General features: G+C 39.0%; 1 protein-coding gene across 2 annotated transcripts in view; it reads left to right on the top strand.

The window, feature by feature from the left end:
* cntn6 (contactin 6) overlaps positions 1 to 24,354 on the top strand; it is a 93,244-nt gene that overhangs the window by 30,345 nt on the left and 38,545 nt on the right. For both annotated transcript variants that reach the window (XM_029432578.1, XM_029432577.1), the window contains exons 2-3: positions 20,473 to 20,617; positions 24,032 to 24,155. In XM_029432578.1, coding sequence (XP_029288438.1) covers positions 20,557 to 20,617; positions 24,032 to 24,155 — 185 coding nt within the window. In that variant the 5' untranslated portion in view covers positions 20,473 to 20,556. The remainder of the gene's footprint in view (positions 1 to 20,472; positions 20,618 to 24,031; positions 24,156 to 24,354) is intronic.

Raw genomic sequence — 24,354 nt, 5'->3', positions numbered from 1 at the left:
TGTGGAGGCCACAAATGTGAAAGCCTCGACAGTCTGAGCTCTGATGGCTCTCAGCTTCAAATAGACTTAGAGAAAAACTTGTCTTAAATGATGGCTAGCAGATCAAAGTCACAGGACTTTAGCATGGATAAAGAGCACAGCCATGCAGGAAAGTGGAGGAGAGTAATACTGGTCTTTCAGGAAATGTGGCTCTTAGACACAGAGACATCCATTTTCACACCGACTCTTAATCTCCATGCGCAACAGCAGCAGAAGCCCAGGAGCTGCACTGTTACTTAGCCATAGTCTCATGTATAATGGATGATGAAATGTGTTGCATGACTTCAGCAACCTTTGCTCTCATGATTACTGTATGAAAAACACAGTGTGTTACTCAGCTGTATGCAGTTGTGTTTGCCACAGATAGCTGTTCTTCCTGATTTCCTTGTTTTCTTAGAGAGCTTGTGCTGGCTCAGGAAACATTGTTCTTGCAGGTTTGTAATGCCCATTGGACATTATGTGGGATATAAGCATAAATAAACTTGCTTTGGCTAGACTCAGTGTTCAGGGTCAGCACCAGAACGTACAAGGTGACGTTACCTTGTTTGTGATCACATTGCAGTTTTATTTTTTATTTTTTATTTATTTAATCCTTTATTCAAACTTTTTTTTCACAAAAAATAAAAATGCAAACAATTCAAGCATAGACGGATAGATGATTCAGTCACATTCATTATACATTTCTGAATCATGAAAAAAACTTTTAAAATCAAGTGATTGCAAATGCATACACTTAAGTACAACCTTTACACTTATGAAGTTACATTCTTTGATCTCACTTGATGTTAATTTTGGTATTTAAACCACTTTTTCCAAATTCAGTGTGAACAAGAGGTACAGCCAATGTTCAAATGTCCTCTTATCTGACATTGTAATTATTGTATTTAACAAAAAAGAGAGCAAAGGTAACTGGGCAGGTTTTACAGTAGATGCTTATAAATAAACAACATGCAATGCAGCTCCCTTCTATTTGTTAAGGATGGCCATCCCACCTTTTCATATAGGATGCAATGGTGAGTGAATAATGTATCAGCACAGGTTTATACAGTTAAATGTGGAGGGAGAATCATGTACAGTATGACAGTATTGTAGATTGTACAATGGCATTTGGAGTAGCAGCATAGAAACATTCTTTCTATACAAAAAAAACAATTAATGAATATTTTTTTTACGGTAGCTCGTTGGTAATGATGGTCTGTCAGTCCGTCGGTCCAACACTTTGCTCCAGATTGAAATATCTCAACAACGGCTGGATGGAGTGCCATGTCATTTAGTACAGATATTCATGGTTGCCAGAGGATGAATCCTATTTGCTAATGATCCCCTGAGTTTTCATGTAATGCCACCAGTAGGCTAAAGTTTCTTACAAAATTCTAATAACGTTGATGTTCCCCAACTTTTCCTGTACTGCCACCATGAGGTTCATATTTGTGGTACAACTCCCGGCAGAATGAACTGTAATAAGTTGATGATTCTTCAGCTGTTCATCCAGCGGCATCATCAGGTCAAATTTTTTATTTATTTTTAACTTTAGTTTATGACGAAATACGTGCCAAACTAAAATCATTCCCATCAGCCTCAGCTCTACTTTGTGTTTACGGAAAAATAGCAATTGTTACCATTGTACAACGCTAAACAACAATGGAAAACATTGTAAACGATATACCTGCTAAACACAAACATGTCTATATTAGGACTGTCAAGCGATTTAAAAAAAAAAAGTCTAATTAATTACATGCTTTGTGATTAATTAATCTAAATTAATCGCATATATCAATATTTGCTGTGAGAAGCATTTCAAAATATTCAAATGATTTTTGGAAGATGAGTGAATCAATGAGTAGCATTATAAACTTAACGGTCAACATGTCTTTTATTTCAATACTCTTTCTCCAATATCTTGTTTTCCACAATTATCTTAGACAACACAGACCAACAGTTTGACATAAAGTGCAATTTCAAATTGGGCATAACATCTTTCATTGCACAATAAACAATATCTTTAAAAGTTGTGCCATTTGACGCCATGTGTAAAGCCTCCGTTAACACCCTGTCCTCTACCGCCTGCAGTCCATTGCAATACATTTCTCAATGGAGTTGTTAATGTGTCTCAGGTAGACCGACTCATTCTGCGTCTGAACGCCTGATCGAGAGATGACGAGACGGCTCACTCACTTTAGCATCAGCTTGAAGTTCTCCGATGGTTCAAAGATTCTTTGCTGCAGGAATCTCACAGAACGGAGCATCAACAGTTACATCCAGAAGGTTTTTACTTACTGTATTGTTCAATTATTCACAATCTCATTAGTTAGCTTAATTTTCCAGTGGTACTTTGGTTAACGCTGTGTTGCAGATATAGCAGACAGTTTGAAATTCCAGCTTAGTACCAGACCAAAATGCAATTCAGATTTTTTTAAAGACGAAGTAGGAAATCTCAAAAAATGTCACCCACGCTGTTTTTAAGATGTAGTTATCTGACAACTTGCTGTGTGATGGCAACTAGTGAATTGCCTACTGCATGAAGTTGTAGTTGTCCACATAGAAAGGAATGAAAAGAAGGTGTGGATTGAAAAATGTGCAATTTTATGTTTTTCACATTTTTGAGTTACTAAAGATTGACAACTTGTGTTTTCAGCAAGTTGGATTGTGTGTTTTTGGAGCTTATCATGTCACCTTGGCAGTGCAAGACATTCTGTCCCTCTGCAGGCCCCCCTGTTGTGCATTGCTGTTAAACAAAATATGACATTGTTTACTTCAATAAGCATTAAATGCAGTAGTAGCAGGGGAGGAATGAATGTTTTATTTTGCCTTTAAACAGTAACAAATAATTTAAGATTTCAGGGGTTTCCTGAGGAAGGGTTGTTTATTTAGAAATGAGAAATGTTTACTCCTATACTCTAGATCGCCTAACCAATAAACCTTTGCCAAATCCACTTTTACTATTGCCTTTGCTGTCTCATTGTTTACATCTGTGGTATTTTCTTGTTAAACCATACTTTCACCTTCCTTCTCACAGCTTGACACATGCGTCCCTTGTTTGTTGTTTAGCTTGTGTCTAACGAAGGATCCAGATGGCTCGCTAACCAAATATAGACCAATCACCCAGAAATGCAAGGACACACTCGTGCAACTTCAACACCCCTCCATGCACATGTTTCTCTAAACTGTTTTTTGTCTTCTATTGCTGTGCTCTCTTGCTCCAATCTTTCAAAGAAATTACAAATGTCGTTGTAGATCTTCAATAATAAAACCTAATCTGTTTATACAACTCTAATTCCAGATGTGGAGAATAGATGTATTATCCTCAGACTGTTAGAGCATCCCTCCCTCAGCCGTGTAGTCTAAATGGAGCTGGAGACCTGGCAGTAATGGGTGTCTTGTCTCCTGGGTTGACATTCTCAGGCTGAGACTCGGTTAGAGCCAAACTAATTGAAACCACTGAGGCTGGGGGATATGAGTTTGGGGTGCATGAGAGGGCAAGGGTAGAGGAGACTATTGTGGAGACTGGTGTTTGGACGGTCCAACCTTTTTCTGAATATTGTGTTTTTTGGAGCTATTGTTGTTACTGACGAGCCTTCTTAGTTGTTTTTGTCATTGATTCAAAAAGAACATTCCAGTTTATTAAAACTTGGGTCTTATGGATGTATCTCTGGCTATCATTTGGTTTATGATATAATAATAAGGCATTGCTGCAAAGAAGTCCAACAGAGCAAGAAACACAAGTAGTTAGGCTATCAGACAGTTTAGCCAGATTATGCTTACCACTTTATTTTGACCAAATGTTGGAATATTTCAACCATGTTTCCTACAAAACTATGTTCCCATACAACTAAACTGTATTCTCACTTATGTTTCAAGGGTAACATTTTCTTTAGAGCCATAGCAACGTACGTATGCAAATATGTTTATTATGTAATTGGACGTGAAAGTAAATGTTGACATTTGGTTCCACACAGGACACAAAAATCTCCTGGGTGTAATTCCTGTGTTTATATGTTCCATCGATCCATCCCGACGTACTCTCAACATGGACGAAACATTAAAAAAAAAGCGTAATCCGGGAGAAATCTATTTTCTTTATTTCTCTCGAAAAAAAATTGACAATGCAGGTATTTAGACGATAAAGCAGCATATGCTTTAGGGTGTGGCTACGACTGGTCAATCAGGATAGAGGCGTAACAATGTATCTCTCCCGATATCACTGCAAAAATGCTAAACTCAAGGCTTCAGAACGGCAATCCACAAACCAATGGGTGACGAAACAGTTTTACCGAGTTTTATTTTATCAGTCTATTTATCTAAAAATAGGATCACGGTTTGACTATGCTTGGTTCACATATTTTGTATAATACGTTATCCACAGAACAGGCCTGTAGCTATATAGGCTATAGAAGAAAAAATGAGATCACACGTATAAGATACTTTGCTCAAATTGTTCAGACCTAACTGACAAATCAACAACAGAACATAAGAACTGTAATCATCCTTTCAGGAAACATGTCAAGTGTGACATGCAAATACTATCCCTCGCCGTTGCTTTCCCTTCAACAGAGACAACAAGTCAATAGTTCTCTGAGGTTTGACATTTCTACAGCTCTGGTTTGGGTTAATGCTCAGATGAGATTATGATGTGGAGCCCCGTTTTGATCCTCCTGTGGAACTGCAGTGTGAGCAGGGATTGTTTGACTCTCGATGAGGTGATTCTTGAGTTTTGCAGTGCTTGACCATAGTAGTAGTAGTAATCCCAAACTATTTGCATTTCTGATGAGCTTTGACAACGGGATATCACTGCGCAAACAAGCCTTCCAGCATTAATCTAAATGAGTTTGAAGGTTTTCATGAATTGGGAATGATGAGACAATTGCTCCCCAACGAGCTCTGCTCCACGATTCAGCACCACAGTAATGAAAACAAAGAATAATGTATTCCTTCACCTAATTTCATTACCTAATTTCCCACAGAGATCGGTATCAGACTTTGATCGAATCTTTCTTAACTTCTCATCATGGATCTGGGGAAATAAGTTAACTACGCTTTGATTTGACCACACAGCATTTTAAATGCATTTCAAGTGGATGGGGTGAATTTTCAAAGGGAGACTCCAAAGGTTTTACTAAACAATGACGGAGGGTATGCTTTAGGGCGTCTCCCACCCCCCAGCTCCACCCTCCACCCTCTCGCCAAATTTGAGAGTCCAACAGCAGTCCATTCTGTTTTTAAATCTCTCTCTTTCAAGTCCCCCAACTTTATGCAGGTGCTATCACTTGAAAGTCCTCTTATATCTTGTATGATACAATATAGTTTTCGGTTTGAGATATTTTCCAGAATGGTTTGTCCCTGAAAGACGATTAAGATGTACTGACAGAGTATATAGCTAGCAGCACTTAGCTTAGCTTAGCATAAAGACTGGAAACAGCTAGCACAGCTCTAAATGAAGGCAACCAAATCTGCCTACCAGCACTTTTAGAGCTCACTAATTAACACATCACCGTGTTCGGCTAAAGTGTGCACACTATGCTCCATCATTAAAATTGACGACTGTCCCGATATCATATTTCTGGCTTGCATGTGGTGTTCTTTAACCCCCTCATTTGTAATATTATATCAAATGAATGACACAGTTTCTCATTTAGCCTCAGCACCAACACTTGGTGTAATTAAACACACATTTATCATTGTTTATGTTTTGTAAAGAAAAACAAAGCAATAAACACATCATGTTGCAGCTTATCAAGTAAAAAAGACCATTCCATAAATTCTTAAATGTACCATTAACATTATTCATTTGAAGTTGCTTTGGTAATGTTTTTAGCATGTCTCCTCAAGCAGACTAATGTCTTCACACTGTGGTGGCGCGAGAGTGTGTGTGCGTGTGTGTGTGTGTGTGTGTGTGTGTGTGTGTGTGGAGTGAGGGGGTTGAGCAGAAGGACTGCTATCAATTGATGTTGACCGACTCTTAGACCCTTAAATCCATTGGCCTTTGTTGTTTTAAGAAGCTTTGAAGGCCTCCTTATCCTTACAAATTAAATTTAGACGTGAGCATTTTGCACAGGTTGCAGGCTGTAATCTTTCCTTTTGACAATCTCTCTCTCTCTTAACAAGTTAATAGACATGCGGCCATTTGATCCATGCACTGCTGCAACAACATGAAAGAGCCATTGTTAAAGACTCCACAACATCAGACATAATCTATACGGTAGCTCAAAGCTGCTGTGTACAGATCCTTCCTGCAGGCTCTCACTGAGACTGACATATAAAATCTCCTGAGAACTGAGAGCAGAATTCTCTCTTCATCAGGCTTCTTCCAAGAAGCCGCCAACGGAAACTCTGAAGAGATTCAACTGTGGAAGCAACAAAATGGCATGAATTGTTTATGTAGTAACTGTATTGTGGGGTTTCTTCTTATGTTCTGCCGCACTTCCTATTGAAGTCTCTCGCCGTGAGCCTCCCAGCCCTTGTAGACTCACTCCCAGGATGTCAGAGGGGATAATCAGACAGCCATGAATTCTCTTACAGTGATGCTCAGTCAAATCCTTGTCAAGAATAGCAGTCGCTGTTTACACCCCACCTTTAGTAAAATTAGTAATTTGCTGTGTGACCTACGGGTAGAAATATGATAAAATCCCTCTCTCTTGTCTGAAATACCACCGCTGTCTCCCACATTATTCCGATGACAGACAGCTACAATTGCCAAGCCAGCGAGACGACGAGGCAGCGCCGACAGAAACCTGAGTAGCTGTGATGATACTGTATGGTGTGATGAAGTGGGTGTACAACATCAGCAATTTATGATTGAGCCTTTTCTTTGTTCAACAGAATTTGTTTTGGGGTTTCTTTGTATGTCACGCAGAGAGCTCTCATTGCATCGCACTGAAAACTATCATTTAGTTTTTTTTTTCCTCAAAACAATAAACAGTCTTTTCACCTCAACTTCAGTGTGCTTTACTGAGGAAATGAAAAAAAGGTTAAGTTGATTTTAGTAGCATCATTATTCCATTTTTACTCTGAGTTTTAAAATAGTAAACGTGCTGTAATTCAAACATACAAAGTAGTCATTCATTTAAAAAATTAAAAAAAAATAATAATCTTTGTCGACAACTACATGATTGTCAGTTTCATGAAAGTATAGCACAATCGTATCTAGGGTTATAACAGTTGATCCGTGATCCGTACGGATCCTTCCACGATTTGGCAAGTATATGAACCGTGGAATTTATTACACATCCATCATAGTGTAAAATAAAGTTCTACTGCCAATAGTTAAAGGTTGATATTAGGTAGAAATGTGTGATCAGAGGTTTGGGATTAATGCTTTTGCAGTTGCTATTCCCTGATAACGCCATATTGGGAACAAAATATCTGTGTTAAAATCGACAAGAAAGCTAGTAACGTTAGCTGTTTGCTGTTAGCTGTTAGCAGCTGCAGAGAGCTTCCATTGAGAAACATTATGATGCGTTCAAGCTATATTCAATAAAAATGTGTATTGGGCGAAGGTAAATTATAATGTCATCGTGATGGGTAAATGTAATCTTGTTAAATGTAGCTTTTGGCGAGAAACTTAAAAACATACAGTTGTAGATTGATTAACTCGGCTAACCTGGCAAAAATTGCGCTCAAGAATTTCTGTTCTGCGTGTGCGAGTGGTAGACACCGACAGGATGTCGAATTCTAAACCGAATGTCTTGTACGAATACACATACAATTAGAGCCCTGATAGTTTCGTGTTCGACATTAGGTTGCATATTGGTGCATATAGCACAAGTTAAACACAAGCTGTTATGCAGCCTGTGCCAGATACATTGATTAACATAAAAGTGCATTTGTTTTGTAGTATATGTGTGACAGACGACTGAACTGAGCCTCCTGTGTAGAGAAGCTTTAAGAGATGCGTTACAATCATACAGCAAAAGATGACATAAAACAGCATTTCTTAATTTAGTTTCTGGCCATCTGGTGATTGTAAAGCTGGATTTATGCTCGACACCTGTGCTTTATTTATGTATATTACCCAGTGCAACTGTGCTTACAATCTTTCATTTAGATTGTGATAGGAGCGGCAGTGGGAAGATCTGTCTGGTTTCATTAATGACTGTTCTGTGCAGTGGGCATTTTAACATTGTTCATTCACTGTGATAGAGAGCACACAATGAAAGAAAAATACACCTAAAACGCCGAATGCATCAAACTCACACCTCTCAACAAATCTCTGGTGTAATCAGAAGGTGCTCTGAGAAACAGGAAACAACTGTCAACAGTAGAAATATATACTTAATCCATCAATTACACTTTACATAACAGAAGTTGATATATAAACTTACCGACTCTGCATTTCCATCTTAAACTGGTTATTTATTTCCACAAAAGATAATAAAATTCAAATATGAATACACAAGCCCCTCTACGAGGTTGGTGTTGAAGCAGTTTATGCAAGCAGGGTTCATATGTCACATATCTGGAGGCCAGAGGGCGGATTATAAAGATAAAAACGTTTGCTGTCTCTTACAAGCGGCTCCAGGTACAAACTAACTGAAGCAATATTTCCCTTGAGTAGGATATTCATATAAAGATGCATAATTGTAACAACATACTTATTATGATTGACAGCTAAGACAAATAATGTAGCTGCTGTATCATATATTTAAAACATCAGCGAGTAGCAACGAATATTGAGTACATTGTATTTACAAAAAGTATTATTCATCCAAAAACTAATGAAGTTGCTTCCGCTGATGAATTTGGCTCACTTCATGTGCTTTATATTTCAATTGTCTTCATGTTAAGAAACATAGGGGGCTTTTTGTGGTCTTTCCATTGAATGGGATATAGTGTCCCGACCAGCAAATACATCACTTGTACTGGAAGCAATCAATTGGAAAGGAAAGGCCTGACGCAACACAGTTGAATATTTGGAGGCCTAGAATTTGAAACCATGAATTATTCATCTGTGCCCCTCTAATGAATGTGAAAAGAGTTCCCCTATCATTCATAATCTGTACAGCTGCTGTAATGTGACTCTCTTGCTGTGGGCACTTAGTGGGGTTTCTAGCAGGCCATGTGATACCTGAGCATAGAGAGAAGGGGTTGAAATGAATGTTCAGAGCATGCAGAGATAGAGAAAACCTGGAACTTGTGCAACTATCTCACACTATTCCAGGATCATTTTCCAAAAATAACACTGAGGGCAATAAGAATCGTCAAGTTATTGGGATGTTCATCTTACTATCCAATATCTGAGTATGAGCTCAGGAACAGGGAATATTTATGATTGTTTGAAAGTAACGCAGAGCTTCACAATAATTACCTTCTGGACATGAGGAAGGACATAGACGAATAATGAGTAATGCATCATGATAAATGCTGCCAAGTTGTACTAAATCATATAATATTGCCTTAAAGGAAGGTACCCCCCCCCCCCCCGCTTACAGACACAGATCTACAATATATAATATATTTTCACTTGAGACATTGAAAAAGTAATGTGAATTTTCCCTTGATTCATCACTTACATATTTATAAATGTATTTATGTGCTTGGGTTTTCTGTTGATGATGTCAGAGTATTTCTTGTCTGGACAGCCATGGTAGCCAGTTGTAGATGTCACCTGCTCAGGTCTTCTACTTATTCAGAACACGCCCCTGTTGTTGCTGCCAGAGTTATCAAATGCATTTCTTCCTTCCAGAGTCTTTTTTTCTACAACCAGACAGTGTTTGCAATTTTATCTTCTGACTCAACTAAAGATTGAATCACATTGAGTTCAAGTGCAGTGAGATGATGAGTGTTTTTGAAATGTATTACATTCTGACTTCCCATGAAAAACTGTTGATGGGTAAATGTATGCAGAATGTCAACTGCGCCAAAATGTAGTGATTCAAAACATTACACTCAATTCTGGTGGTTATCATTTTTGCAATATCCATAGTTAATGTATTTTGTTGTGTTTCTATGAATTGTAGTCTGGTTTAAACTGTTGACTGATAGTAGTGTTTAATATGTATAAATATGTGCCTTTACTGATCATCTACGTGGTATTGTTTATGTTCCATAGTATATCCTTTAAAGAGTACTTTTGCTATTGTCATACAGCGGAAGCAACTTCATTATTTTTTTTTGTGTGGGCTGTGGTTTAGTCTTGTCATCTCATCTCTCTTGTTGTCCCCATGATAGCCACAAAGCCTCAAAAGGCAAGACGGGTCCTTCACCAGATGAAGTGGTAATTAATGTTATTGATCCCTTTTTAATTAAGCATGCACACGCCTAAAAGTCTAATTTGTCAGCCCTAATTTATTGATATGAAAATGTCATTGATTATTGAACTAATATCCCTCCTACACTCTACCCTTAACTACATCAACTCTCATTATCACAAGTTAAAGTGTGCTTAATCTGTGTAGCACATTAATTGTTAAGGGGAAAACGGAAATGCCTTAAATTGAGTCCCAAACTATACAACCAATATGACCAATGACAATACAACCCATGACAGGAGTCACACATGGAAAGATTTGGCTTATAGTATGGTAGAGTATGGCAGTGTGAAAACCCTCAACTGAGATGTCTAAACCCTTCGGCAAAAAATACTACAGGCTAAGTCTGAGACCTTAGAAGCTAGTTTTTGCGCTCAAGGTAAACAATATCCTGTTTGTTACAGTGTTGCCATCATTCCTTGTCCAACTGTTTCCAATGTTTAAAAATCTGATCAATTACCACGTTATTATTGTGAATGTAGCGTATCCTGTTCTTGTTTGCACATACAATCTTTGCTTTCAGAAACCCTGTACATGCTAGCTGGGTTCTTGTGAGAGAAAGATAATGGATAATGTAGCATGTAAGCACTACATACAGGTGTCTCAAAGGTTCTTGAGGCCTCACCTTCAAGACAGAAATAAAAAAAAAATGTAATTCCTTTTCGCCATTTCTTCACCATTATCAAACAGTTTCGGAGGCAAGCAGTTTGCATGGTAAGATTTGCGATCTGGCAGAGAAGCATGTACTATATAAGTGTCCTAAACAAATGTGTATTAATCTTCATATGACTTTTATTATAGTATAGGACACTTGAAATGACTATATATAAGTGAGTATAAATGGGGCATAAGAAACCTGAATAATTTTAGAATCAGGAAGCTGAATAACTAGATTACTTCTTGCATGGAAACAGCATATCAATATGATCAAAAATAGAGGAATACAAGTGTGTGCAAACATACCCACTGTCTCAGTGTTTATTCTGTATGCCTGTTCTGTGGAGGCACGTCCTTGAGTCTGAAAATGTGGTTAGAAAGTTTGGACTGAACCTTGGATGGAGGGCTGAATATTTCAAAGATGTTGGAGGAAGCCACCGCTGACTTGTTTTTTTAAAATAATTTTCACTTTCACAGGCATAGAGGAAGAAGACGGATTATAACCGCAGAGATGAAAAGTGGTGAAAGGCCTAACACCTAACTAGACCTTTGTCTCGTGGACACGGGCAGGTGTTAGCCTACGGTCTGTGTCGATGTGATGAGCTTCCATGGCCTTGTTTCATTGTATTATTAAAAAATGAAAAGGTACTGTAGCATGCAGTAGGCAGACGTGTACGTGAGTACACTTTTTATCCACTTCTTGTTAGAAAATATTTGATTTAGGCACTGTACCACATACCCCAAGCAACATTTATGTCATATCTCCAATTTTATGGCACAGAAAATTTCCCACCACCCTGAAAATATCTTGTCAAACCTTTATGAAGGAAGTACTGCATATTCTTGGACATGTGAAAATAACACCGTGTGCCAAGGCTGTGAGTGTACCATTAATTGACAGAAACCCATGAAGGTTTCAGTTTCAGACAAATAATATGTCCTTCAGGTTTGGTAATAATCCATTTATTTTAAATAAGCCAACATTCACTTTACCCCAATTTGGCCATAGAGATAGTTTTGGTTTTATAGGGTTTGACATGTCGACTTCTGAAACTCCTAAAACAATGTGACTTTTCAATAACAATGTCCCGGCTGCATCTGAGTTATCAGACCTCTCTGTCAGCCCTATTTATAGGGACTAGCTAACATGCAGCAACAATTGTATTTAGCGGTGACAGATCAACATTAGCTTCCATTTGGAGTTTGCTGAAAACGTACAACTTACAAACATACACTAAATGTGTGATATAAAACCAAAACAATGTGCTAAAAGAGGTTAAAAAGATTCCATCAAGCTGCAAAATTGGGTAGTAATTCTTTGTAGGTTTGTCACTCTGACCTTTTAAATTTACATGTAGTCATTAGATTAATTTACATTCAGTATTTTTTTTGATTACTGGGGCTTCAATTCAATTACATTTTAGGCCGTATTTGAAGAACTAATAAAGTTCATACTAATACAAAAATAGTAGTATTTTCCAAATAAACAGGACACTAATTTTCGCAGTTTGATGCAAAAATGCAAGAATCAACATTTCAAGTCATTTAAAGTTTCAACTCTCCCAAAGAAGTTCTCAAAGGAAGCTGTTTTTATCAAGTTTCTATGTTCTCCTCAAATACAGCTCTTTCATAAAACCAAAGACCTACTTCTTGGTGTAAAAATGCCATTTGCTTTTCAAAAGGAAAGGACACCTTTTCCCTCTGATGTTTACAGTGCAATATAGTGAATATAGAGCCAAGTGCGAACAGGGTTCTATCCACCTGCAGAATCAATCAGTCTTTTTGTGATAGCTCTGCTGGAGTCTGTCTTGCTAGAAACCAAATTACACTGAGTAAATGGCCTCTATGGTGCCAGTGCAGACATTCAGGTCATTATGATTAGTTTTTTGTGTGTTTCTGGAAGTACATGTTTGTGATGTCGGACTTCTTTCTCCTAACAAATCTAACCTCTGGTGGAAGCGCACTTTCATAATCAGAAAAGTGGGTCTAATGTTTGTTCCTACAGTTCAGTCCTATTTATAACCTTATAGTTTATGGGAGGAGGTGCAGCTGCTCAGCAGAGTAGCCTTCAGACATAAAGGTTCCACCTTTGTAGTCCTGTTTCTTCGAAAGACGAAGCTCCTGAAATGGGTCACAGCTGCTGACACAATGAAGCTCAGTAAAAAGGTAGGGTGCTGAATGAGAAGCTAGGGATCATTATGAAGCCTGTGGTGCAGCTGCTGATTGATTCTAAATGGAGTTTAAAGTAGACATACTAGCCTTTACAAAATTCTAGATTGTGCCTCTCTAGTCGCCTATTTTACAAATATTAGCTGTACATTTTGTGCTTGACATTGGACAGTGATGGCGTATGAATATGAGTCGCTCATCAGGATCTTTGAGTCACCACTTTGAGGCCCTCCTCCTGACGACTATCCTACGCCAGTCGAGGTTTTCATAGAGAGAAAAGAGTCAACACCGAGGGAAGGTGGAGAAGACAACCACATGCACAAGCAAGAGCATCTCTGCGTCCAATCAACTCACCACTGTGTTGGCTTTCCTCCTGCCGACCCAGCTATCTGGCCGGTCGAGGTTTTCAAAAGTAAACATCGGAGTAAACACAGGAAGAGGTGGAGGGGATAAACAGCAGATACGATCCCAGGTAAGACATGGACAAGCAAGACCATCTCTGCATCGGAGGAAACAATGAGGCAAGCTTGACGGTATTTGTAACGGCTGTTGGATGATTGGCTGGTCGACATGTTGGCGAAATCCTGGAATACTGGACAGCGCCGTTAGATGTGGTGACTTTCTCTATATACAGATCTGACAGAACAGAGGACTGTGGCAAAAAAAGCAAGAGGCCTGTAGTTTATGGTGACTAATTCACAAACTGTAGGAGCTAACTAGATTACATTTCACTTGAGTTGTACCTTGTACGATTTCATGGGACAAATACAATTGATTGATTGATTGTGACTGTCTAGGTAATCTAGTTTCGAGGATTATATATATATGAATAAAGCAGAAGCTGTTTACCTGTGTTGAGGAATAGCATCTCTGAATTACTCTAACTACATTTCCCAGTAGAATTTGGGTAGCGTAGCTATTTTTCTTCTTCATGCTTCCATTACAGGGTATTTTCTTCGCTCAGTGCCAGTATCATCACTTAATTATTTGAACTACCTTTCCCAGTGCCATTCGGGGAGCGTAGTTACTTACTGAATCATGTTACCTTTCCAGTTGTGAGCTATTTTAGCATCAGTTTAAGATGCTTGTTGTGAGTTGCTTATAGCATATATAAATTTTACAGGATTATAGTATGAATATACTTATTCAGAAAAAAGTCTAATTGATCAGGATACTGTAAATATGACATTAAATGTTTTAAAGGGTCTCTAAAGGCTGATTGAATGAGCCAATGCACAAACAGTGCATTTGCTTGAAGGATGAATTGTTTATTTAACTGTTGCCAGCCGTAAAATCATAATTTTAGTGGAAATATAATCACAAACCCACCCTGCACTGTTCCAAAACCAAGCATTTATCCATTAATCTTCAGGTCTTTTTACCTAAAGATTATTTCTTACTGTGCTATAATTTTTTGTTGAAGGAGCAGCCTGAAACCTGCTGTGTCTTGCAGATTGTACTTTACAGACTAACTAAAGTCTGACCATTTCAATCCCCATATCTGTAGATTATTACTACAAAGACCTTCAATACTCTCTCTCGCTCTCGCTCTCTCTCACATCTCGCTCTCGCTCAATCTATACTCTCTCTCCATATATACCCCGAACGCTCGCTGCCTCGCTCAACTCTCTCTACCTCTCTCGCTCTCCCGCCCCGCTCTCTCTCTCTCGCGACCCTCTCTCTAACCGCCCTCTCAATTCTCTATCTACCGCTCCTCTACACCTCTCTCTCATAGCTACCTCTTACTCCTACTTCTCTCTCTCTAGCCTCTCTCTCTCTCTCTCTCTCTCTCTCTCTCTCTCTCTTCTCTCTCTCTCTCTCTCTACTCTCTCTCTCTCTACCTCTCTCTCTCTACCTCTCTCTCTCTCTCTCTCTCTCTCTCTCTCTCTCTCTACCTCTCTCTCTCTACCTCTCTACCTCTCTCTACCTCCCTCTCTCTCTCTTATTTAGCTGGCCAAAGGGCTGATTGTGTCTCTGCTGCGGAGCAGAGAGCGAGCAGACTCCACTTACTGTGTGAGTACTCAATCAGTGGGAAACATGCTTGTCTGTTGGGCTCTTTGATTTATTCCATGCTTTACATGACTGCGACTATTGCTGTTTGTCCAGGTAGAGGAGCTGTGATAGCAAACACTAATCTCCTCTTCCTTTAAATGTGTGTGTGTTCTGTTGTTGTAAACCACAACTGATTGTTTGTTATGAAGAACTTATGATCATGAAAATGTCTGCCTAAACAATTATGTTCTTCTCCATTAGTGAGATTAATAAATACATTGTTCATTCCTACAGAATAACTTTTTTTCAGAATTCTGAGATAATAATTTCATTAATTTAGAAAACTTTAGAAAGCTTATTTCTTTCTCAAGTGAATGCATTACGCTTCCGTACATCCCTGAAGAAAATATGAATTAAAGCTTTCAAGTCAATATTGTCAACATTGTAAGCACAGTTAGAGCACCTAATGTTGTTGCTATAACACTATAATGTGCAAAAACAATATACTCACTCCCACGGACTACGACGTCTCTGGTTTGAGTCCAACTTGGGACCTTTGTTGTATCTCTCCCCCTCATGGTTTCTCATCTCTACACTGTTTCTGTCGAATGAAGGAATACAATGATTTAATACATCTAAATAACATTGTATCGGCAGATATTAATTTTCTTGCATTCTAAATACCTTATGTGTTCTTGACAAGTGTAAACCACTTGAAGTGTAACTTAACATTACATTAGCTTTTGTGAGATTTTCACTTTCCACTTCTTCAGGCTACTCATAGTATCCTTTGTCCAGAAGTAGTTATTCAGACCAATAGATACCTAAAAAATCTACGCCATTTCCTGGCACACCACAGCCTTGAATCTCATCAACCCCTCCACACGCCCCCACCTGCAAACATATAAATACAGAAATCAACCGTCATCAGTGCTGACCGTCTGGAGTTGACATTTACAAAAAAAAAAAAGGCCCAGTTGAGGTCTATCCATCTTCTTCTGAAAAGCTGCAGACCTTCATCCAAACTAAACAGAAAGCTGACAAAAGAGAGTTCAGGTTCTTTGCATCTTCTTACTTTGAGCACTCATATGTATTCATCTCACCTCTGAGGTCTACCCCACACTTCCACGCCCAAACGTCCTGCTATAGTTCTATTTGCTAAGTTTTTCTTTAATCGACAGGATGTTAGCTTTCGATATACTCCACCTTCTGTAAGTGAATGAGTGACAGTTAGCTACACCAGCTGCAGAACTGCTCATGCTCCCTTGTGGCTGACTGGATTTAAATGGAATGTAAACTGAGATCAGGAGGCTTTTGTGGATATGTTCAGCCTGGCACCTTCTAAGATGAAACTGAAGCCTATGACATGCTTTAATATGAGCATTGGTTTATCGAACACTTACTATAATGAGGGAAGCTATATGTTTTCGGAGGCCCTGTGTGATGCTGAATGTCGCGTTTACTATGGTATCCTCTCCCCCTAAAAGGAAAAACTTTAATTACCTCAGCTGTGGAAGTTAATTTCACATGTTCAACCAATTACTCAGAGTGTAATGAAGAACTTGGTTCACCAGAATTCACAGAACACCCGCCACATCCCTTTTTTCTTAGCCTAGTTTGTGTATTCCAGCGTGGGCAGCTAATCATCACTAAACATTAAACCAGGCAATACTTCACTCTGGATACATACATTTATCCGTGTCCATATCAATTCCTCCTTTAATAATTTCTCCACAGCTATCTCAATATCACGGGTTAGTGAGAGAGGCGGGGAAGCACATTATCTATGCCGAGGTGTTACAGTATTAGGGATTATCCCTGACAGATAGTTTTCCTTCCAGGCACCATTAGCTTGGCCTCATCCCATTTGGTATTTCCAACACCTGCGACCACCATCCGCTGGGCAAAAGAATTATTACCATTGTATTTTTTCTAGGGTATATAAATTAATCATGGGGATCACAAGCAACTACTTTAAATTTCTGGGCTGTGACCAAGTAACACATCCTCCCCAAGGATGCCAAGGGCCTATGCATCATTAAAACGGAGTTGTGCTATCTGACAGAGGAAAAGTGCCAGCTCCCTCACTTATATACCTTATGGGATTGTGGCCTCTGCATTTCCACAATATGCATAATGGCTACTGTCTAAGGCTAAATGCAATCAGGGTCCTTGAGTGTGACTTTGAATGCCAAATGAACAAGGGACACGTGTTTGCGAGTAGACGGAATAAAGTTGATCTGCTTGAAAGTGAAAGTGGACAGCTGACTACAGCGAACATAAATTAACATCGATCACTGGGCACAGCACGTACGCTAATGACTCAAGGCTGCAGGGGCTTGTTAGACAACTTCTGCAATAGACTGTAATGGTTCCCATATCCCATATAAATACCAATGGCTGATATTCCTCATTGAGCATCCTCATATTGGCAAATGATCTGTCTTGGATTCACATGCATGAATGAATTATGTGAGTATTTGTGTAGATATTACCTAGAAGATATTCATCAAATAGTGCAATTAGATCCACCTCATGCTGTAGAGAGGAGTGAATGTTTCTCAATATAAGCTTCCAAGTCATTTAAACTCAAATTCAGGCTAAAACTGGCGAGGACATAATTACTACATCAGTCTGATCAATATGAAGAACCTCATGCTCTATCATATGTATCAGTTTATAACTGTCAGTCAAAACCATGAGCACACTTTTAAGATGCAGGTTCTTTAGTGCTTTCATCTGAGTCTAATTTGACTCGCTCTGAGTTTCTCCGCTCACATGGAGCTTGGCAACGCGTCTGCATTTTAAAACATATTGATTTGGAATTACTTACAGGTACTGGCCTATAACTGTATTGATTGCAGATAGGCGTTTTGACAAAATGTCTGGAAAACATTTTGTATCGATTTAAAGTTTCTCAGATACCAAAATAAAAGCCTTGCATCTAACTGTAATTGCCATATGCAGCTTTGTGTCCTTCACTCCAGCACCTATTCATCCAGCACCTTAATCAACACATAGTTTTACCTCTGACTCTACTGAGAACAGCACAAAAGAGTTTATTGAAAGAATATCTCAGAGCTCAGAGTCCCAAGTACTGTAGGTCAAAAGATAAATGATAAATGTTCTTCTTGTTACATGGATAAAGTTTCTTCATTGGTTTTCTCTAGAACAAGGAAATATATCAACCCAGTGAGTCTCATAAGGAAAGACATTAACCAAATCTCCCGTTATCGATCCATCCCTCCATATTTGATTGAGACTGTGGGCATGAGGACAAACAACAAGGCAGGAGGTTAAAAAAAGTGGAAACCAAATCAATAATGATGAGTGACAAGATGAAGCTTGGATGATCCGTATTGTGCCCCCCTTAGAATAAATAATAGAGAGCAGAATAAATCTATTTCACTACCTATACTGCTAATGCTGTCTCTCCCTTCTTCCCTTCATGATTAGTGATTTTGTTTTGTTGCATCCATCTGTCTGCAACAATTTACTACAGTCACTGAGACAGAAAAGGACAAAGAGAAGCTGCAGGAAAATATTGAGTTTGTAAACATTGTGTATTTTTTTTTAATGAGAGCTCATAAAGGTTTGCACAAATAAAAACTTGTTTCATTTTTACATTTGGGTGGACTTTGTTTTGATTCTGTCTGAGGGGGGTCCACAGTGTCACAGTTAGAGAACCGCTGGTATAGCTAACGGACAACCTAATAGCCCTAATAGGACAGTAACGGTGTGCCCGAATAGGAGTTTACATTTTTGAATGTGATTGGTGAAGAGTTGCCTATTGTCCATTGATCGTCAAATCATGCTCCTTTTTTTCTCATTGATTAACGCTGTTTGTTGTGTGTGGCTGTGGCGCTGTCCTGAAACGCAGCGGAGGAGATCGACAAACAGAACACTGTTTCTTAGCCTGCATACTTTTCGTGCTTGTGAATAGAAATGTCCGCCCTTATTCCGTCCCTCTCATCGCAGCAGTCCACAGTCAACAAGAGTAACACTGCTAATTTTGACAGATAATAATAATAATATACAAAAAAGTAGCCGGATGTTGTTATTTAGCCTTTCTGAGGCTATTGTCAAGATGCTGCTCCGATGGTCCTCCACATTTGATCCAATCTGTCTACATGGCGATATTCACGCACACGAAGGACAATGATTAAGAGCATATGACGTATTTTCTAATTTTTGTATTATTCATAGGCCAAATAGGCTATATATATCATGATTTATCAGTATGTAAAGTATGTCAAATAAGATATCCAGCACCCCCATTTAGCCTGAATGGAATAATCATTTGTTTCATTAGCACATTCTCCCACCACTGCTACATTTCTACTGTGAGATTGGCAGTCGAGCCCGGCTCTGAGATCCAATCGTTGACTCTTCAGGGTCACCCCTATTGGAGTGGATTGGGTTAATGCAACAGTAATAATTTGGTTCACAGGGTGCACCAAACCAGAGAAGATAGCATGTCACAACTGTCAGACTGTGTAGTGACATATCTAAAACCTGCATTAACTGATTATTATAGCCCCTTGGGCTGACATAGTATCAACTTCTTAGCAAATAGCTGCTTATTTACACAACCTGCAGACATGATGCAACATTAGTCATGTTTTGGGTATTTGATTTTTCTGTGGTTTATATGTCAATAAAAAATAATATTTAGTGTTTATTTTATTTATTTTTTAATGAAGCAACATGAGCACTCATTTGAAGTCATGTTATTGCAACGTGATGAATGCAAGTACAATATTCACTCTCCTCAGAGCGGAGGGCAGAGTCAGATTCTCTGACACCCTGATGTGTCGGAATACAGAGGGCAAAAAAACAAACAGCCTAAACTGCATTATGTTACTTGTAATGTTATTTGACAAGGTTGGCTAAATTATAAAAGCTTTATTTTGTAGTTCTAAATCAATGGCAATAGTTCCTGGCATCATGGTCCATGGGAGATGTGGTTTGCCTGTTCTGCCCACAGAAGTTACATTTAACACATCACACATTTTGCTCAAGTAAATATGTTGAACTAACAGTTTTTTTAAAGCTTAGCATTACCTTTGGCAGCCTGCTCTGCTCATCTGTTGCTGCTACTGCAAGCATCTTTCTTTTTGTAATGCTTGACTTGCTCTTGGGAGATAGTGTAGCAGCAGTATGTATACACTAAATATCAGCTCCCCAGTATCAGCTGCTAGCTGGCCCTTTGGCATGGGATCTTGGCTCAGCTTATTTAGTTCAATGAATTATTAATGGCTCACCGATTTTCCACGAGTTCCAGCATGTTTTCTTTTTCTTTTCAGAAGGCTTGTTGTAGATGTCATCCCCTCATCTCCACGATGTTCATTTGCTCTCCTTTTTCTTCCAGAGCCAAACGGAGGAGCGTCTGCCCGGGAAATATTCTCCACTCTCTGGACTGGATGGGAAGAAGGAGAATCTCTGACCTTGGAAAATGAAGATGTTGTTGCCATGGGAACTGTTAATCCTTCTGTTACTCAAAGAGTGCCTGGCTGGTGAGAGCCAAGTCAACTTTCATGACACACCTGATACGCATACATCTAGGGCTGGGTATCGTTTTAAAAATGACGATACCAACACCAATGTGAGCAACATGCAATACACGTCATGTGACTGGAAGTACTCAGTCGCCTAAAATGCCAGCAACACTCGTCCCCAGGCATTAATTAATTATCTGGGCAGCGTAATTTTTAACATCACAACTGCCAACTGGACTTCACCCCAGCACAGACTGGTTGTAGCTGCTGCGGCAGGCCGATCACATGTCGCATCAAATCGTAGAACGCTTGTGTTGATTGGCTGCAAGCAAAACCAAACAAATAGTCATTTGTTTTTGGATCAGGGCACAAAAAGGAATATCGTTTTGATGGAGAAGCTTCAACAATACTACCTGGAACTGGTTATTTCCTTTAATGGTTTAATGGTTATTAAGGTGTTGCGTAGCGATATACAGCCCTACATACATCTCAGGGAGGGTGTGCGTCTTTCTCAAGCATTCTGTTAGCTATCATTTCAATTCAAAGGGAATGAGGCTCAGAAGGGATCATCATTTTAGTAGCTTTTTTTATCTCAGCAAAATCTGCTAGCAATTTTTTTTATTGTTTTATTGTGCAAAACAATCTGTAGATTGCACTTTAGTTCTAAAGAGCTTAGTGGATCAATTCAGGCCAAATAACAATTGCATTTAGTGGTGTAGTTTTTGTTATTTAACAGGATGAAGTTAAAGTAAAATGGCCTCGTGTCATTCTAAAGATTGACTATTATAGTTACCATTGCTATCTCAATATTTAACTGCAGCCAGAATTGAAATGTTTTCTTCAGTACAGCTCTGATAAACATGACTCACTGTTGCATTTACATCTGTAGAGAGACTATACATGACTTCTCTCTCTCTCTGGTCTTTTTACACCTCCCCTGTTTTATTATGCAATTTCCTTGCTTTATGTCCAACTGGTGCCACTTATATGAAATGTGGTAAGCGCTATAAACATCCACAACAACTCTTTTTCTCACCCTAATTTATTCTGTACTCCGTGGTAAACAAAATACAAACCGAGGTGCTCTTTTCTGCTGCAAAGAAGAGTAACATTAGCCTCCAGCTCTCTAATATCTGTGTGAGCTAGAGCTAAGGAGTTCAAATCTGTCTAAGAGCTCCACGTTATGTCTAACCTCTGCAGCCCAGTCGAACAGAGTGTCAGAGATTTAATGCCGACCAACACATTTGATGGATATATTGTATACTGAACTTAAGCCAACCGTTTACAAGTCGTCAAAAAATGACATTCAAATGTATACATCTTCTGGAGTGTGGTCTATTGTATTGTTATTTACGCTTCCATTTCCATTGATTTATCATCTCATCTCAAGTCAGCACTTTCCCCGGGGTTTATCTCTGCAGCCTGCAAACACACCAGACAAGATTGAAGGGCTATGCAAATATCAGCGCGTGCTGTACTGTACATACATATAGCCTCTATTGAGCTCACTTTTGCATGCATTCCCATGAAAACTAATTACGTGTAATTTGTGTGTGTCTGTGTGTAAGTTAGTACAGTTGCTGTGTTTACAGGGCAGCATACACACAAACCACCTGATCATTTCCCAGGTGAAATAGCCCGGCTTTTAAAGGCTCATTAATTAGTTTCATTTAAAGGACATTGCACGCATGGTAAATATGAGACACCTCCCTCAGAGGCTGGGGAAGCAGGGCTCTTACCTGAAGCAAAGACTCCCACTCTCATTAGGACTATAATGGCGATGATGACGATACGGGAGGGAGCACTCTTTGTCCTATTCAAGGTTAGCGACCAAAAGAAAAAAGGGGGCGATTTTTCAAGAGCAACTATGCCGTGCTGCTCGGCGTATGACACATTATGTCAGAGGAAAGGGAATGTGTGTGAGTGTGCGTCTATTGAATAAATGTTAGATTCCACAGGAGTAATTAGTGCAACATCAGTTAATTACTCCTGTGTATTGATCATTTGGCTGGAGCTAACCAAGACAACAAGCACGACTGAGTACACACACACACACACACACACACACACACACACACACACACACACACAAACAACATGCATAGGCAGCTTTGCAGGCGCTAATAATTAGATTATATCCAGAGTAAGGCAATACTCTGATATTGCAACTGTCATGTTACCTTAACCAAGTTATCCTACTGGCATCAAGATCATAATGAAATAAAGCACGACTCAATTAGCCAGCTGGTTTGCTTGACAATCTTACTAATTACTCTTGGCATGTAATATAGCTTAGCCCGGTGTCTGTCTGCATTTTGATTCTGTGCAAGTACATTAAAGTTCACACAGTGAACCAGATGCTGAACCAAAAAGCAATTTACACATCATACTGTATCTTAGCAACCATACATTAGTACAGCAGGCCTGTCAATCTTTAGATTTCTTCACGTGTCGAAGTGGTGAATTATATTATATAACACAAGAGCAGAAGTGTCAGGAATAGATAGAACAGTAGGTTCAACTGCTCTGACATAATCTATTGTTTCTGGCTAACTAGTGTACTGACTAAGTGTAGTAAGCTAACCCTGTGTTACCTCAAAGGGAAAAAAGGGAGTGTTTACTTAATATATTTGATAAATCAAAAAGTTTAATAAGATAGCTCCAGCTGATACAATATTCTAGTGACCTTTGACATCTCAGTTTTTTTAAATACTAAGAATTTTGAATGTTACATCTACTGTGCTGTTATCATTAGCCAGGTTTCCATCCAAGAGTTCAATGTACTAATGCCGGTTCTTACCATAGCGGGCCGGGTTTGAAGCCGGTAGCAGCTTAGCTGTACTATATAATAAAGGGGGAAAAGGCCAAAAAAAGATCTTTATAAAACAGGTCATGTCAACAACCAAACATTAAACAGGTGGATGTAAACGCATCTATTGTAAACTGATAATGTGTGAGAATGGGATACATAGACAACCATAGCAATGATAATACACTTGGACGGCGTTTAGAGAATGAGTCTTTTCCTTTTCATATAACTCCATTTCCATTTCAACTGTAACGTTACCATGAAACAAACCCGTTCATAAGTGTACTTGCACAGATAAAATGACTTCTACGAACAAACATCCTGAGCGTAGAAAAATAAAAGATAACGTTATGGCTTGTGTTGCATAGGATATTCCAGTTAGCCAATGTAGTATCGGCTTATCTTTAGTTAATTGTTCTCTCATTGCATCTGCCTCCTGACATGTGAACAAGAGGGTTTATTAAATGCAGACTCCACTCAAAGTACCACTTTTGGCAGCTAATTATATGGGTGCAGAGTTTATATACAGCTGTCTGAGCACTGAGTGATTTGTTTTTACATTAATTCAGTGTCACTTGCTCAGCACCATTATACAGCTAATTGTTTTGTTTTTTTCCACACAGTGAATACGCGCCATGGTCCTGTCTTCACGCAGGAGCCTAGTGACAGTATTTTCCCCCTGAGCACTGATGATACGCAGGTGTTTATTAATTGCAAAGCAAAGGGAAACCCACCTCCGCATTACAGGTAAGTGTTTGGTCTGCTCTTTGACTGTCGTGTCTATAAGGTGAGACTACAGTGTGTAGCACAAGTGAATGTATGGTACAAAGTGCTCTGCTGAGCTGTTAATGATACCAGGCCGTGTTACTGCACTGGCTACGTCTGCATTTCAGTGTAGTCGTGCAATAGAAGTACGAGGATGATTACATGTTTTGCCATGTGTGCA

Source organism: Cottoperca gobio, chromosome 5 (genome assembly GCF_900634415.1).
Source record: "Cottoperca gobio chromosome 5, fCotGob3.1, whole genome shotgun sequence".
In the NCBI taxonomy this organism is placed as follows: domain Eukaryota; kingdom Metazoa; phylum Chordata; class Actinopteri; order Perciformes; family Bovichtidae; genus Cottoperca; species Cottoperca gobio.
This window is presented reverse-complemented; position numbering and strand designations above follow the sequence as displayed.